The 15,733-nt window shown below is 36.6% G+C and overlaps 1 protein-coding gene and 2 long non-coding RNA genes across 4 annotated transcripts; 1 reads left to right on the top strand and 2 right to left on the bottom strand.

The window, feature by feature from the left end:
• Positions 1-1,969: 1,969 nt before the first annotated feature.
• LOC124457384 lies at positions 1,970-14,387 on the bottom strand. Its single transcript, XR_006952555.1, has 3 exons — positions 14,377-14,387; positions 2,197-2,474; positions 1,970-2,003 (listed from the first exon to the last, which is right to left on the bottom strand). It is a non-coding gene; the product is annotated as an uncharacterized LOC124457384 (long non-coding RNA).
• Positions 11,818-12,422, bottom strand: LOC124457383. The gene is made up of 2 exons (XR_006952554.1): positions 12,307-12,422; positions 11,818-12,112 (listed from the first exon to the last, which is right to left on the bottom strand). It is a non-coding gene; the product is annotated as an uncharacterized LOC124457383 (long non-coding RNA).
• On the top strand, positions 12,732-14,953 carry LOC124457382. 2 transcript variants are annotated; one of them, XM_047007644.1, is made up of 5 exons: positions 12,732-13,061; positions 13,371-13,518; positions 13,922-14,189; positions 14,470-14,544; positions 14,623-14,953. In XM_047007644.1, the coding sequence occupies exons 1-5, from the start codon at positions 12,909-12,911 to the stop codon at positions 14,735-14,737; spliced, it is 759 nt and encodes a 252-aa protein (XP_046863600.1). In that variant the 5' UTR covers positions 12,732-12,908; the 3' UTR covers positions 14,738-14,953. The 2 variants fall into 2 exon arrangements, with proteins under 2 accessions (XP_046863600.1, XP_046863601.1); XM_047007645.1 differs by lacking the exon at positions 14,470-14,544.
• Positions 14,954-15,733: the final 780 nt, after the last annotated feature.

Raw genomic sequence — 15,733 nt, 5'->3', positions numbered from 1 at the left:
GTACTATGAAGCCTGTGACATTTACAACATGGTGCTCCACTCTCACGTACGACATAGAGGATGAGAGAAATCATTTGCCTCTTTCTGCGGTCGACTTTGGTATTTTATTTCAAGTGGCATTGGCGGAATCAAATTTAACTTCTGAAAAGGTTGATGTAATCAAATCTAGATGTCAACAAACTTGGGCTAGTTTTTACTTGTTTTGATGCAAATTTGGGCTATTTCTTGCAAAATATAATTGGGCTATTTTTGGGCTACTTTTAAAGGTAGCTCGGGCGGGTTTGCAGGCTACCCATCTAGCAACACTGATTGAGCATTATCGTCGATTATCGTTCGGTTGATTATTGTCGTTCGTGGTATTACTATGTGTGACTTTGTATTTACCTGCTTGTAATTCGAAGCTTCTGGCTTTTCATATTCTTCCAGAGAAGATTTTGGTATTACAGTTATATTCAAGTCTACAATGCTGTGAAATGGTTGGTGATAATCGATGATGTAAACAATGTCATAATTTGATTTGTGGCGACAGTCAGGCGATAATTTTCTCGTCAACTGAATTTCGTGGACCAAATGGCATTCTTTGAATAAGCTATGCTGCTTTTTGTCAGTACAAACAGTTTGAAGATAATAATGGACGGTGTTATAATCAGTTATAATCATGGAAATTTTTTATTATATGAGTTGAAAGTATATTTCATTCAGAAGGTTGTTTTCCTAAATTTCAATGTTTGTTGTTAACTGTTCTACTAGCTTCACTGATCTTTATAATGATCAGGTTCTAATGCCCGGTGAAGCTAGTTTCAGGCCAAGTACCTCACAGGTCTCGAATACAAGGGTGGCAGAGGATTGATAATAACTAGTAAGATGGAACAAATATTTATAAATACCTGTTTTACTCTGTTAGTTTCGATTGAAATCAATTGCCATTAGACATTACATAACAAAATTATATGAATTTTGGCATCCCAGTTATCAATCCTCCATTGCCCTTACTGGAACACAGTTTATACTTTATCAAGCATGTAGTGTGACTCTATCATTCAGCTCTTTCTGTGTGACTTGTCTACAAAGAAAGTAAATTATTAAAGTTGTTGTGCATTTCAAAACTCATATAAATTGTCATGAATATTTATAGCTCTGAGAGAAAGTGTTGTGCTTTTGGAGATTGTACCTAGTATTACGACAAAGACTACTTACCATGAAGACAGTGTATTTTAGAATTGAGATGAAATTATATTTTGTGAAACTATATTTAATATAATATTGTGTTTTATAGTCAAGTGTCTGTCTATTTAACTGTTCTTCTCTTAGCTTCTCAGACCTCTATCAAGACTAGGCTCTTATGGGTAATGTTAGTTTGAGGACAATTCTCTTAGGTCTGCCATCACAGTTTATAAAGGCTGAAGCATAGACTCGAAACGATTATTTAGCTCTTGCTGCATGACAAGTCTCCCAAAATTGTCAATTTTTCAGAGGGTAAATCATTCCAAAATTATTGATTAGATTTCCATGAGTAAATTTATAACTGTAAGGTACAAAATGGAGTGGTTGAGGAGATTGCAACTGCTATTTGGTGCAATAACTTAAAGTGGTACTATGACGAAAATTTTGCCTCTCGTTTTTTTTCATAGATTAATAGTGCATGTAAAAAATCTCTTCTGGCGAAATTTTAGCGCAATGTATTTCATGCTGCTCGAGTTACGTAGCGATAAAACTTGAACTTTAAGAGCCGCCATTAAAATGCGCCATATTTGAATTTTCAAGAAGGAAGGTGCTTGTGACGTCATAGTCTTAACTCGCGGCTGTTTACAATATAACACTATATACAAATAGAGATATAAAACGTTGTATAACTCAATTTTTTTAACATGCCTTCAACACGCTGTGTCGTGCAAGATTGCAGTAATAGGTCTGATAGAAGTACAGGCATTTCATTACATAAAAGCCCAAACGACGAGTCTGAGAAGAATTTGGGTTAAATTTGTTCAGACGAAGCGCGCAAACTTTAATCCGAGTTCGCGCGAATTTCGATTTATGATTTGTTCGAATCACTTCTCGGATGATTGTTTTGAGCGTTTATTCCATTTTGGTGGTATGACTAGACGGCACAAACCTGGTGCCGTACCTACTATTTGGAAGAAATCACAAACACCAACAACGTCAAAAGAGCGGCGTCAGGTTAGCACGAGTTGCAACTATTATATACTTACACATATTGCAGATGATAAATTTTCACAATTTGAGAGAACCAATAATAACTCCAGGCAAACTTTCAATATATAATATACATTTATACTAAGGTTTTAAAGGAAATACAAAATGAAGTGTCTGTATCATGCGATGACCTTTGGTCTTTAAACCTAACGAAGCTGCTTGAAGAGCAAATTCGTTCAGGCAAACTTCGTTAAAGCCAGGGTGATCCAAAATGCATTTCCTTTCATCGATTTCGAACTGATACATTTTACCACGGATTGCTCTATTTCCATGCAGCATCGGCACTCTTGAGGGTTGACAACAAGATCCAACGAACAATGGCCACATTCACACCTTTAATATTGGCCAAATTGTATGTTTCCATAAAGTTATCATAGCTAACGGCAGACGATTCAGATCAAAGTAACACAATAAGAATGACATCTTACCATGAAGTAACATCAAAACGATCTTGCTGCATGTCTTCAACCCGCCGTTCTTCTGCGACTGCAGCTTCGTACTCAGCAATTTCATCGGGCGAAGCAAGCGCTTCAATATTATCGGCAAATGGCAAAATTTCCTAATTAGATTCGTCCGAATTTGCCGTTATAAATTCCGATGAAGAAACCGATGCGTTGGTCTCGATCGAAGACTCAGAGAGTGAGCTAGATCTCGATGAATTTGACATTTTTTTTCTCTACTTATGTATTACTTTGTATACTTTCCAATGTGCGCTTCTAGCCGTGTTAAGACTATGACGTCACATACCTTTACTGAGTGCAAATATTCAAAATGGCCGATTTTAATGGCGGACATGAAAATTAGACATTTCAAATGTTCATAACTTCCTCGTTATATTATTATTTTTGCTTACATTTTACGAAAGCAATAATTGATATGTGTTTAAACTATTGAATGCTAAAATCAATGATTTTTTGACGTTAGGTTTTCGTCATAGAACCACTTTAAAACACTTAGAACAATCATAATTGTTCAGAAATACACTGATTAGAATTACACTGATTATTTTTAAATATTGTAGCTAACAAATGGTTGTTTGCTAACTTTTAAGTTTCAACACCAACAAAGCTGTATCGTTGATGAATGTAGCTACTAATGTTATTAATTCTGATGGAAAAATACTTGTACTTTAGAATTCTCATCACTAGTTTTGATCTAAATCTTTATTACATTAAAATATGACTTTTTCACTAAAACTTTATTGCCTAAGTTCAAAGTGTCGAGCGGTTCTCGTACTTCTCGATCAGCCATTTTTCTTTCCCCATTTCATGAAAGCTTAACCAAGCAGTTGCTCTCAGTCTCAGATGACAGGGTTTTCTTCATTATTTATCTCAGGTGGCCGTCTAACCCCGGAATTCGCACAGGGTTGTTTCGTTTGCTATGATCAAACAATCAAAAGAAGCGTACGTATTCTCAACTAATTATTTAAGATCAATGGTGTTTGTCCAGACTAGTGCTTCGTTTTTATCATTCGGAGGTTGTCATGAGCTGCATGCAATATACTAGTTCTTTTCCCCACTCCTTAAACTAATGACAGCATTTAAATAGCGTTTTCCAACGATTGGCATCTTCTCAAATTTTGTAAATATGTATATCGACACCCGAAAAAGTTTTTTTTATTTTTTTGTTTCTGCAAAAGCATTAATGGCGCAAATTATAAACAAATTTTGACTATTTCGTCCCGAAAATTAGTGAGCCGCCATTTTGATTTTTTCTTTACCTGCATCCTGGTAGTACAGTGAACTGCACTACAGTGTTGAACTAAAAATTAACCCGGATTTTAACCAAAATCTGAGTTAACTTAACATATTTGGCGTTGAAATTCATTCAACCAGGACTTTTTAACCATGATGTTTTTAGAGTGTATAATATTCATACAGAAACTATGAGGCAAAAGGTATTTCCAGTAAAGTTGGAGCAAATGGCTTATAATACTAATTCATTTCTGTGCTGTTTTTAACTCCCCTCACTGCTCACCCACCAATACACTCTTGGATCTGCAGAAAAACTTTTTCTATTTCTCCTTTTAAATTAATATCATCCCATTCTCTTACAAAAGGAAAGCTGTGAATAACAAACCGTCACTTTCCAACAAAACACGAGAAGAATGAGTAGGAACTAAAGTTTGAGTTGGTTCCGGAACCAACACCAGGGCTTTGTGTACTGCTTTGGGTTTCAAGGTTGATTTAGAGGTCGTCGATGTGCGCTTTCGTTTTTTCTTGTTGCCAGAAAGATGCAACTTTGAAGCCCGACTCATTGGCATTTGGGTTGGGTTGATGTTGCCTTATGGCTGAGTGACTTGCTAAGTTTGGAAAACAACTTCGCAGTTTTCCGTTGAAGTCGAGCCGGTCGAGCCGCTGTTTCTGCGGGAGTTGTTTGTCGAACCAAGCATAAATTAGCATAAATTTTTCTAGTTTGGTAAATGTTTTTTAATTTTGGCATATATTTTTTAAGTTTATCAGATATATTTTGAGTTCAGAAGCGATTAATTGGATTCAGAAAATGCAAATTTGAAGTTCAGCACTTTTTCCTGAAAGACAAATTTGTCCGGTTTAGTGCTTCAAAATTGAACACCCTTATTGGTCTGCCCATCAGTCGAGATTATTCCAGATGATCCACTGATCTGGCTATTGACCAATGGAATGGCTGAAAATAGCGTTCTAGAACTCCGTTATTGGTCGAACCAGTCCAGCCACCCAGCTTATCAGTCAGTCAGTTAATTATAATACCAGATACGTTAAAATCTACTGATCCGTATACAAAGGTGGTATTTATATAAGTTTTCAGGTATAAAACAGAATTTTGCCGATGAAATCCAAGCGATTACAGAACGGGAAGTTAATGATCACAAAAAATGGTAAACATTAAATTTGATAAGTAATTTTAGAACTAAAAACATCAGTCGCGTGACTGATTTGACATACTCTAGATTCGCCCCTGACTCTTAAGCCCGCCGCACACTGGTAAACTTGCCGCGCGTACTTGTTATTCGTGACAAGTGTGATCGACAAAATTTCCTAATGTGCGCGGAAGTTTTGAACAACATTTGTCATTCGTGACAGATGAGTCAAATATCAAACGCGTTTGAATTTTGTCGATCACACTTGTCACGAATAACAAGTACGCGCGGCAAGTTTACCAGTGTGCGGCGGGCTTTTGAACTGAGTAATTTTATTTCCGCTTGGTATTTTCGACCACGCTGAATTCTATTCCGAAGAGTTCTAAAATCGTAGTTACAGTTGTTTTGTAATTCGCAGTTTTAATCATCACTCATCAATAATTGATAGCTGCCATCTTTAATTTATTCTATGGATAAACCTCAATCCCTAGAAATTATGACCGTGTAATAATGCATGGCATGTAATATTGACGAGCATACCTAATATACTAAACACAATACTCCCTAATATAAGCTGGAGGAGGACTCATCCAATTAATACTGACCTTTCCATTCTCTTTAATTCTCCAACCATGCTCGGTGAAATTAGAAAGATTAAGAATGGGTTGAATAGCATTTCCCCAAATATAACATAGGTATGCGGTGTGTTTGATATGTTGCAAAAGGGAATCTTCATTTGGTGGCAACATCTCTTCATCATATTTGCCATCGGTAAACAAAATATCCCACAACGTTGACGTCAGAATTGTTTTTATTGCCATAAAGGTAGCATATGGACTGAGATAAATGATGTATTACCTCATCAGATGGTGATATGGTGGTACCAAGGTTTGCAAAGCAGTTTAAACAAATTTCATTGCTACTTTCAGTGAGATAGTCTTTCCCTTGCAGTAAAAAGGAGCTTGTGCAATCGCAACCTTCAATAAAGATTAACACTATAATCAAAATTATACATTTGAAGTTGTTTTGTGAATTATACTCGGAAAAAAGGGTGTGTATAAAAAGCGGGCGCGGATGTAAGACGAACGTCTGTAGGGACGTCTGTTTGTTGTGGGCGGGAATTGCAAATGACTTATCGTAGGAGTTTGACAGTAATTTAAACGAGCTTTATCTTTCAGGATATAATTTTTGACCTCATTATTTAAAGCAATTAAACGTGCATATTTCAATTTTCAGTCAGTCATATAGAGTGTAACGCAATGAAACCTCATTGTATTTTTTTCGTGTTTTGTCAATGGCATTTCACTCATGTTGGCCTTACGTGGGTGGGCCTGTTCATATTTACTGCACTGATAATGATTTCCGTCAACTCATTTGGCAAAGCAGTACACGTATATTGCAGTTTTCAACTTGAACTTCCTTTTGAAAGCTGAGGTTAAAAGCAGTTGCAAGTTAGCCAGTGCATCAGTTACAGCTTGAAAGTATATTTTAATCACATCGATTGTACATCATGTCCAAACGTTTGTACTCGGACATTGTAAAAATTGGTTATGATTCCACTTATTCCAGCGAAGATGAAAATGGATGTCGTGCAAAGGTACCTAAATTTAATATAGGAGTACTGATATTTAGTAAGAAAATACATTAAAAGATTTTTATTTGTGTTTTTTTCATTTTAAAGAACAAACCTTGCAAAAGCAATGTGTCAGACAAACAAAGTCCATCTATGATGCAAGATTTGAGCATTTCCAGCCAAAGCGATGTATGTTCAGTGAGAGCATTTAATAGACTAATTCATTTACTTTTGAAAAAAATATATTTCGAAATTTTATTAGGCAGAGTAATAAAAAGAATTATTAATAATAACACATTATACTAGGACAGCAACAATGCTACCACCGATGAAGACAGAAAGCAGCTAAAGTCAAGCAATCTTTCTTGCAGCCGTAGAAAAAGTCTTCGCTGCCTTAAAAAGGTCCTTCAAGCGATTTCGTTTAACTTCATATGAGCGTTACTTCTGTCATAATACTATACAATCTGTTGTGTAGCATATAATAACTGTTATAGAGCATATAAAGTCAAATAGACGCATATTGACTTTTTAACATGTCATCATAGTGTACGTCTCCTCCTTTGAGGACTCTCGAACAGAGAACTTGAGGGAGAAACGCCGCAGGAGGAAGAACCGGGAAGCTTCAGCAGCCGTACCTGACGTGATCTTTGACTGTAGCCGCTGCGGCCGAACCTGTTTGTCTCGCATCGGACTTGTCAGCCACGAGCGTGCCTGTAGTCGACGTGGACAGCACCCTTCATAAAATCTTCGTTCGCGAAGCCAAGCCAAGAGAGATAGTGTACGTCACCAACATTTGAATCTTGGAATGAAGAAGAATACTGTGTTGGGCTCCTGTTCCTCCACATGGTTTTGGTGTATTTATGTCAATTGATTCCGAAGTATTTAAGAACTGTGCGTTTCACAAACCTGTTCTGAAATTTCAGTCTGTGTATATATTGTGACATATTTATAGAGTAAAATGAAATATAAAGAATTAGCTGAAAGGAATCATCCAAAGGAACAAATTGTGATTTTGAGTGATGATAGTGACGACAGTCTCTTTCAGGTGGATCAAAATGTGAAAGATCATTGTCTTATCTTCTCCGACTATTTCTTTTCGTTTTTAATACAGACTTCGGTTAACATGAGCCGAATACAAGAACATATTGACAAACGGCAGAAATCTGACGCAGGTTCTAGCCGACATGTGAAAACTGAGGTAAGAAGCACAACAACTGGAAAATGACGAAAAGCATGTTTTTCAAATATTGTAGTTTGAGTATTTTCCAAGTGCAGACGACGTGTTTTTCATGTTTGCTGTAGCTATATGACAACGTTTGATGAATATTAGCCAAACGCATTCAAAAAGCCTTTATGATATTTTCTGTCGTAATATCCGTATGACTTTGAGTCAAATTTAAAATTCTGTTTCACTGCATTCTTTTAGTCATAGCAATAGAAATAATGTCGCTAGGTTAGTTTTCTGTTAATATTTATAAAGAGCTATATACAAGTTCTTTGTTTATTTGCTTGAATCTTTCTTTTTGCTATGCGTGAGAAACTATAACGCTATAAAATCATCTATAAAAAGAAGGATTGACTCATGTTTTGCAATATGACTACCGTTCGTATCAAAGAATGCAAGTAACTATTTCTAGCACATACAATTACCTCAGTGAATTAAAGTTAAAACGAATTGTGTCAAAGAAATGTGAACCAGCAGAGAAGTGGGACCTCAACAAATATTCTTATCTTATCTGTAAAAAGGAAATTACCTGTAGGACATTCTTTGCATAAGTTCATGCAAAGCTTTTACTTACTTATGGTTTCAATTAATATATACTTTCTTTATCGTATGATTTGAGTAATATAAGATTATGAAACAGAGACTTTGTCGTGGTGACAAACTTAAAGATGGATTTCAAAATAGCAAATACCATGGTGAATGGTGATAATAACAATGTAATAGTTCTTAAAAGAACTGTTTTAACCAGAACACTAACCCAACAATTCAAAGGAACAGTTATTTACAGCTAGAAAGAGACACTATGCATTTCGGCAGACTACTCGTCAGGTGTCAACGTCTGCTAAATGAGAACCTCCAAACCATGCTATATTTATAACGTTACAAAAGGTCAATGTCCTCCCTATTTTTAGAGATGACACTTAAAACAGAGGCAGATTAAACACGTAATCCTTTTGTCGGCAAAGGACAGGATTAGTCAATTTAATTAATACCGACTCCATGACGCGTAGCTGGAATAACGAGCGACATTTTTAAATAATTCTAAAGTTTTCATCAGAATAAGCATTGGCACAGCGAGTGTTGCTCAAAAGATGTTTTCCAATCGCTGAATCACATAGAATCGGATTTTCACTTTTACACCCACGTTTTGGTAGTTGTCGTAAAGGAACAGTTTTATTCCTGACAGAAGCTGGTACATGTTGTTTTATTCTTTCACCCAACCTTTGAGAAGTCCTACCTACATAGCGAGCATCACACTCACATTTAAACTCGTAGACTACATTGCTTGATATTTGAGCAGGGAGAGACTCTTTGGGAGTGGGTGGAAGAATAGTTCTTTTTGAGAATATAAAGACCACATTGCATGCAAAAAACAAACTCTCGTTGATATTTTTAGTTTCCCTCTCGATGTCATTAGAGGCCTTACCCATCCAGGGAAGTTTAAGGAAAACAGGGCACTTGGCCGGTCCGAAAAGTTTATTCCGTTCATTGTTAGTGGATAAGAAAAGTTTGACTAGCAACTTTTCCGGATATCCATTTAACACAAAAATATTCTTCAGTGAGATAAGATCACTATCAATTAACTCTTTTGAGGACAAAGATTTCTTTAGTGAAGTGTTTGATAAAGCGAACGCATAGATTGTTGAAGTTGCTGAAGCATCTGGACCTAGAGGAACCTTTCATCGTGTGAGTGAAGAAAGTGGTAGTTACTTAGGTGCCAGTGCAGCAAGCAGTGGCGTAGCTAGCGGTCTGGCTGGTCGGGCCCAGCCCGACCAAATATTTTCCCAAAAATGAAAAATTTGTTTTCTTTAAAATTGGATTTGCGAAAATTTTAAATTCTGCGTCTCTTTTTGGAATAATCCACAGTCTATTAGTGTAATATTTGTCAAATTGCGTCGTTATTAGCAAAATTATCATATTTTTAAACGTTACTTAGCAACAATGACAAGTGCATTTCTAGTGCCAGGCATTACGCAGTTTAGTCGGGCTCTGAAAATTCAGCCCGACCAAGTAGTAAAATCTATAGTGGGATTATCTGCAATCTGATTGGTTGACAGCAACTGAGCAAACTCAAATGCGCTGTTTCGCAACATCTAGTCGGGCTCTGAAAATTCAGCCCGACCAAGTAATAAAATCTATAGTGGGAATATCTGTAATCTGATTGGTTGAGAGTAGCTGTGAACACACTCAAACCACAGAATAGATACATACAGAAGCGCCACTCGATGTCGGAACCTTTGATGTTCGTGTCCCCAGCATCCGGGCAACTTTACACGGCGGCCATGTTTCCAGCCAGATAAATGCAGCCAGATCGCAATGTAATTTATAGTGCCAAGGACAAGTTTTTAACCAAAAACTAAAATAGTTCGGCACATTGGCAGTTTTTTGCGCTTTTCGAGTAGAGACAGTAAATCGCAGCAAGTCTTTTATGTCTTATCAGTCAATTCGATATCGTAGTTGAAAAATAATTGTTTGTAGAAACATTCAAAGTAGAACTTGAATACGGACGACATGTCGTCTGTCCTGGCTGTTCACCAAAGTTCTAGAGGTAAAGGTCAGTTTATTTGTCTATGTTTTCTCTTGGACTGTGAATAAACCTGCTCTGCATTAAATTCTTCAATTTTGTTTAGTTTAAAGATGTTTGACTTTAATATATTTCCGACATTTCCTTTTGGTGGTGGTAAAGTCACGATTTGCAAATTTGATCGCGTAATAGATACGCATTCGGACAAAAAGCTTTAACAAATAATCATGTGGGAACTCTGTACATACATCAACTGGTGGAATTGCCTGGAAGACTTTTAATATATTTGCCCCAACGTTGGAATTTTTCGTTGTAGCAGAAAAGCAATTGACGTAAGTAACATCCAGTGTCTTTATGTATTCCAGGTATCTTCTAGCCGGGACATTCAACCCACCAAAATTCTTACTATCACATGCTTTGAAATAGCAGAAAAGCTGTTGATCACTGTCAAAATCATTTGATGTCAAAATTCTCTTGCATTCATCACAGCTGTGCCTCTTGAATGATTTTTTCAGCAAGTAGCCAGCAACATAAGCTACAGCGTTATCTTGAATGATGTTAGAAGTCACATTCTGTTCTCTATAATCTGCTGGTCCAATTGAAAGAATGCTTGGATGGGATTGTGGCATGTTGTCTACATGTTTTGGCTTTGATATATTTGCTGTTGTGCATTGAACCAAGTGGACATCCATATCTTTAGCACAGTTGCCTTTTGATGATGTAAGAAGCGCACTAAAAAACAATTTTCGAAATGCTCTTGTGAACTGTATTGGTGTGGGGTTGTCGCAATTCCCCCCTTGTTGTCGTATGCTTCCGAAAAAAATTTTCAAGTGGGTCTGTGTTCAGCCTTCTGGTAAGTAGGTAAGTAAAGTTGTGGGCGGTTTGCAATGTACTCCAGATGTTTATAATTGCACTAATTGTAACCAACCAACCTTTTAGAGATTTTATCCTGCCTGTCACATCCTCATTGCCATTGAAAACTTTAATTTTTTTAATAAATTGTAAGGATTCTTTCAAAAATGTGATGTGTGAACTCTTTGTTGTGATTGGTCTTCTCAACTCTTTCATTGCTTTTAGCTTGGAGCTATTTACAAAATCAAAGAGGGAATCAAACTTCAAGAGAAACTCTGCATTTCCACTGGCACAAGATGATAATCCTCCCAAGCTGACGTATGTGCAAATAGCTGCTGCAACGGTATGACTAAAAATCTGTGTAGCATATTTGACTTTCATTTTTTGGAAGTTAGTTGGATGGATGTGAATCAAACATAATTCTAATCATTTTTCACATACAATTGTTGGTCACAACTCACAAGTGAAGTTTAACCAAAGAGCTAAGCTGTAGGAGCTTGACAATATGCTTGACATAATGGCAAAGTTGTTAATTTAATTGTAACAATTTATCAATAACTTCATTCTTTAAAAAACTGTAATTTCATATATTGTTTATTAAAAATAAGACAACAAGAAATATCTTTATTTTTAAGTTAATACAAATTTGACAGACATGATAGCCACAGGAACTCAATATTCAATTACAAATAAAAACTTTCAATTACAATTATGCAGACAAGCTACATTGCAAATAAAAAGCCCCGATTCAAGAATCAAATATAAATTAGTTTAGTCCAAATTTTATACTAATAACGTCTTCACCTGAAGAACGTTCTTTACGCACAGTAGGTCGTTTTATCGCTTCTATCAAATCCGTTGACCATTCTAATAGGAAACTCTTTACTAGAAAATACAGAAATGGAATCATACTAAATATATTTATTACTTTTGTCCTAAATTATAAATTTTTAGGGCAACTGCCGTTCAATATAAGAGACGTTCTAAACATGGATCTCGCTTACAATTCAAGGCAAGAAACTATAAAACCCGTAAAATTATATTTGACGAACGTATTTTACAACAAAACTGTTTCTCACCTCATATGCTTGGTATCCTATCCGATGGCATTAAAAATTTTGTCCATAAGTGAATTTAAATTCGTCAAATTTTCGAAAAACAACTCTTCATAATATTAATCTATGTACATTCTGGCCAGTTTATCTGGCTGGAGTAATGGCGGACGCAAAAGATGCGCACTTAAGAACTGGGTACAAGTAGGGGACAGATTTTTCGCTGAGTGGCTCTTCTGTATATATCTATTCTGTGCTCAAACGTTTAACAACATCTAGTCGGGCTCATTTTCAAAAGCGTGACTGGAATTTTGAGCTTTCGAAATATACGTTCGGAAATCGTGATAACTTACATTACAATGGCTTCGGCTAATGAAATCGATATAATAAGTGAACTACAAAAGAAACGCTTTTCTGTTCGACAATCAGGCGAGCAAAATATACTGGTAAAGCAGCGGCCAATTCCAAATTTACAAGCGACTACAGGCAATAGAAGCTTTCAGGAAAGTTGGTACTCGAAGAAAGATTGGCTTTGTTGTAGCTCAGAAAAGAATGCATTGTTCTGTTGGCCTTGTCTTTTATTTTGCCCTGGATCGTCATCTTCATGGACGCAGACGGGATTCAAAAACATGAAGAATTTCCTATCCGATTGTAAGAAGCATGAGAAGGCAAAATCGCACATGGGTGCCTACAAGACCTGGAAGACCTACGGTTTTCAGCCTCGTATCGACTGTCTCATGTCACAAACTAGACGTGAAGAGATTCAGCGTCATAACGAGGAGGTAAGGCAAAACAGGGAAATGTTGAAAACCATAACAGAAGCTGTTTTATACTTGTCTAGGCAAGATGATGAATCTAGTAGCAGCATGAATAGAGGAAATTATAGAGAGCTACTTGAAAGTTTTGCCAAGATGGGTTCTGTTTGTGAAAGGCGATTACATGGAAGGCTTGCTGAAACCCACCTTGCTGGGGGAGGGCGGTTTACTGGAGTCTCTCCAGATATTCAGAATGATTTGATTGATTGTCTTGATAAGATAATAGAGGATGAGATTTTAAAGGAAATATATTGCTGCACTTTCTTAAGTATACAGGTTGATGAGGCAACTGATGTTTCTACCCAAGAACAATTGAGTGTAATTGTTCGAATGGACAAAGGGGAAAGTGTCATTGAAAGACAGCTTGGGTTTGTTGATGTTAGTTGTGATAGGACTGCAACTGCTATATCATCAGTGGTTAAGGGTAAGTTGAGTCAATATAATAATGTGAAAGAGAAATTTATTGGACAAACTTATGATGGTGCATCTGTTATGTCTGGTCATCTCAATGGTGTTCAAGCTCAAGTTCAGCAGGATTATCCTTATGCTCAATTTGTTCACTGTGCTGCACATAGACTAAATCTAGTATTATGTCAAGCTGCATCCTCCATCTCACCTGTTAAGATTTTCTTTGTTAATATTAGTGCTTTCTGCACCTTTACTAGGAATTCACCCCAAAAGAAAAGCTTTACTATCATCCCATAGGCTTGAGTTTCCTAGTCCTGGTGACACAAGATGGTATTATAGGGCTCATGTCATCAATGTCTTGCATTCTAACTATGAGAAACTGATAGACATATTTGAAAATCTTACTGATAATCCAATAGGTTGGGATGATGAAACGTTAAGTAAGGTTACTGGTTTACTTGGCTACCTTAATGGCTTCTTGTTTTGTTTCTTGGTACATGTTTGTCAGAGAATTCTTGAGCAGTCATCCATACTTTATTCTATCTTGCAAGACAAGGACACTGACTTTCATTATGGAATGAGTAGGTTTGAGAGATTCAAGGCCTTTGTTGCTTCTCTGAGAAATGATACAGAATATTGTCAGGTGTACGACCTGGCTGTTGAGAAAGTGGGACCACCAGTAACCAGGTATGACCAACGGCATAATTAGAAACAAATGTATTTTGAAATTCTTGACACAATTGTGACTATGCTGACCGAGCGATTTCAGGATATGGAGCGTTTTAGATTTTTGACCTTGTTTAAGATGTGGAAAGGTAAAGTGCCCTCAGAAAAAATAAATCTTCTAAAGGAGGTTTATGGTGATATGTTTGACATACCAATGCTAGTTAGCCAACTTTGTTTTATTTACAGAGATAAAGACTTTCACTGTGATTCATGCGATGAATTATTGAAATATATTTTTCAGTTCCATTATCAATCTAGTATTCCAGAAGTTAAAGATAAATGGGGTTTTGTCAATTACAAGTGCTTCAGTTCAGAGGTCATTTTCATGTTTGAAGAGGGTAAAAAATTATCTTAGAAATACTTTGAGCCAAGGACGTTTTAGTTCTCTTTGCAGGATTTCCATTCACAAAGACATACTGTCAGAGAAAGAAGACGCCAACACATTGCATGATGAGGTAGTAAAGAAGTTCATTGAAAAACCACGAAGACTTGCTTTTTTATACAAATAGGTATTCATATATGGCTGATAACAAGCTGATGATGTCTTACGTCCATGGCATGTGAGAATTTTTCCGGGAACTTTTTAATGCAGTCAATTATGATTGTCATTTCAGCACGACAATTTCATCACAACTTTTGATAGTTGTTGATGACAAATCTGAGCCTTTTTCGGTTCTTTTGTCAAAGTTTCTTTACAAGATGTACATAGGTATCTATTTATGTATGTTGTGTTGAGAAAATAAATCACATATCTGCAACTATTTTTGAACTGTTTTTCTGCTTTACTATAAGATCCTTCGGCAATTTAAATTAACCAAAATGGTTCTATTTCCTGCATAAATATCACGCATTTGCTTTCTAAGATTGCCGTTTCCGACGTTCTAGGGAGTCTAAATTCGGAAAATTTTCTCGCTCGGCGCCAACCATGGTGGCGCCTGGTGAGCCCGACCAAATGTTTTTCGCTAGCTACGCCACTGGCAGCAAGTGACCTTCCCAGAAACAGAACGTAAGCCAAAAATTGCCGAGCCAAAACAAAGCAAATCACGAGTATTAAAAAAGTTGACTCTCTTGCTGTTCTTTTCCAACAATTAAGCCAAGGGGAAGATCCTTTTATTCGTGACGTATCAGCTGCTCCTGAACTCAGATGTGTTCTGTGTTACGATTGGCAGCTTAATGAGATCGAGCAATTCTGCACTGATCCTCAAAACTTTGTAATATTTTCTGCAGATCCCGCATTCAATCTAGGAAACTTCAATTTAACCGTTACGACGTATCGCAATTTGAAAGTTATAACAAGAAGAGAAGGTCATCATCCTTTAATAATAGGACCTCTTCTAATTAGCCAAACCAAAACAACCGAATCGTATGATTACTTCTTTGGGAAATTGACTTCCCTAATAAAAACATAAAAAACGTTCTTGCCATTGGGACAGATGGGGAAGAGGCTTTGAGCAGCGCCATGAAGAACAGTATGTGCTATGCAATTCATTTACGATGCTTTGGGC

This window comes from Xenia sp. Carnegie-2017, unplaced genomic scaffold, assembly GCF_021976095.1.
Source record: "Xenia sp. Carnegie-2017 unplaced genomic scaffold, XeniaSp_v1 HiC_scaffold_6, whole genome shotgun sequence".
NCBI classification, from domain to species: Eukaryota; Metazoa; Cnidaria; class Anthozoa; order Malacalcyonacea; family Xeniidae; genus Xenia; species Xenia sp. Carnegie-2017.
Note: the sequence above shows the minus strand (reverse complement) of the source record. Positions and strands in the feature narration are given on the sequence as shown.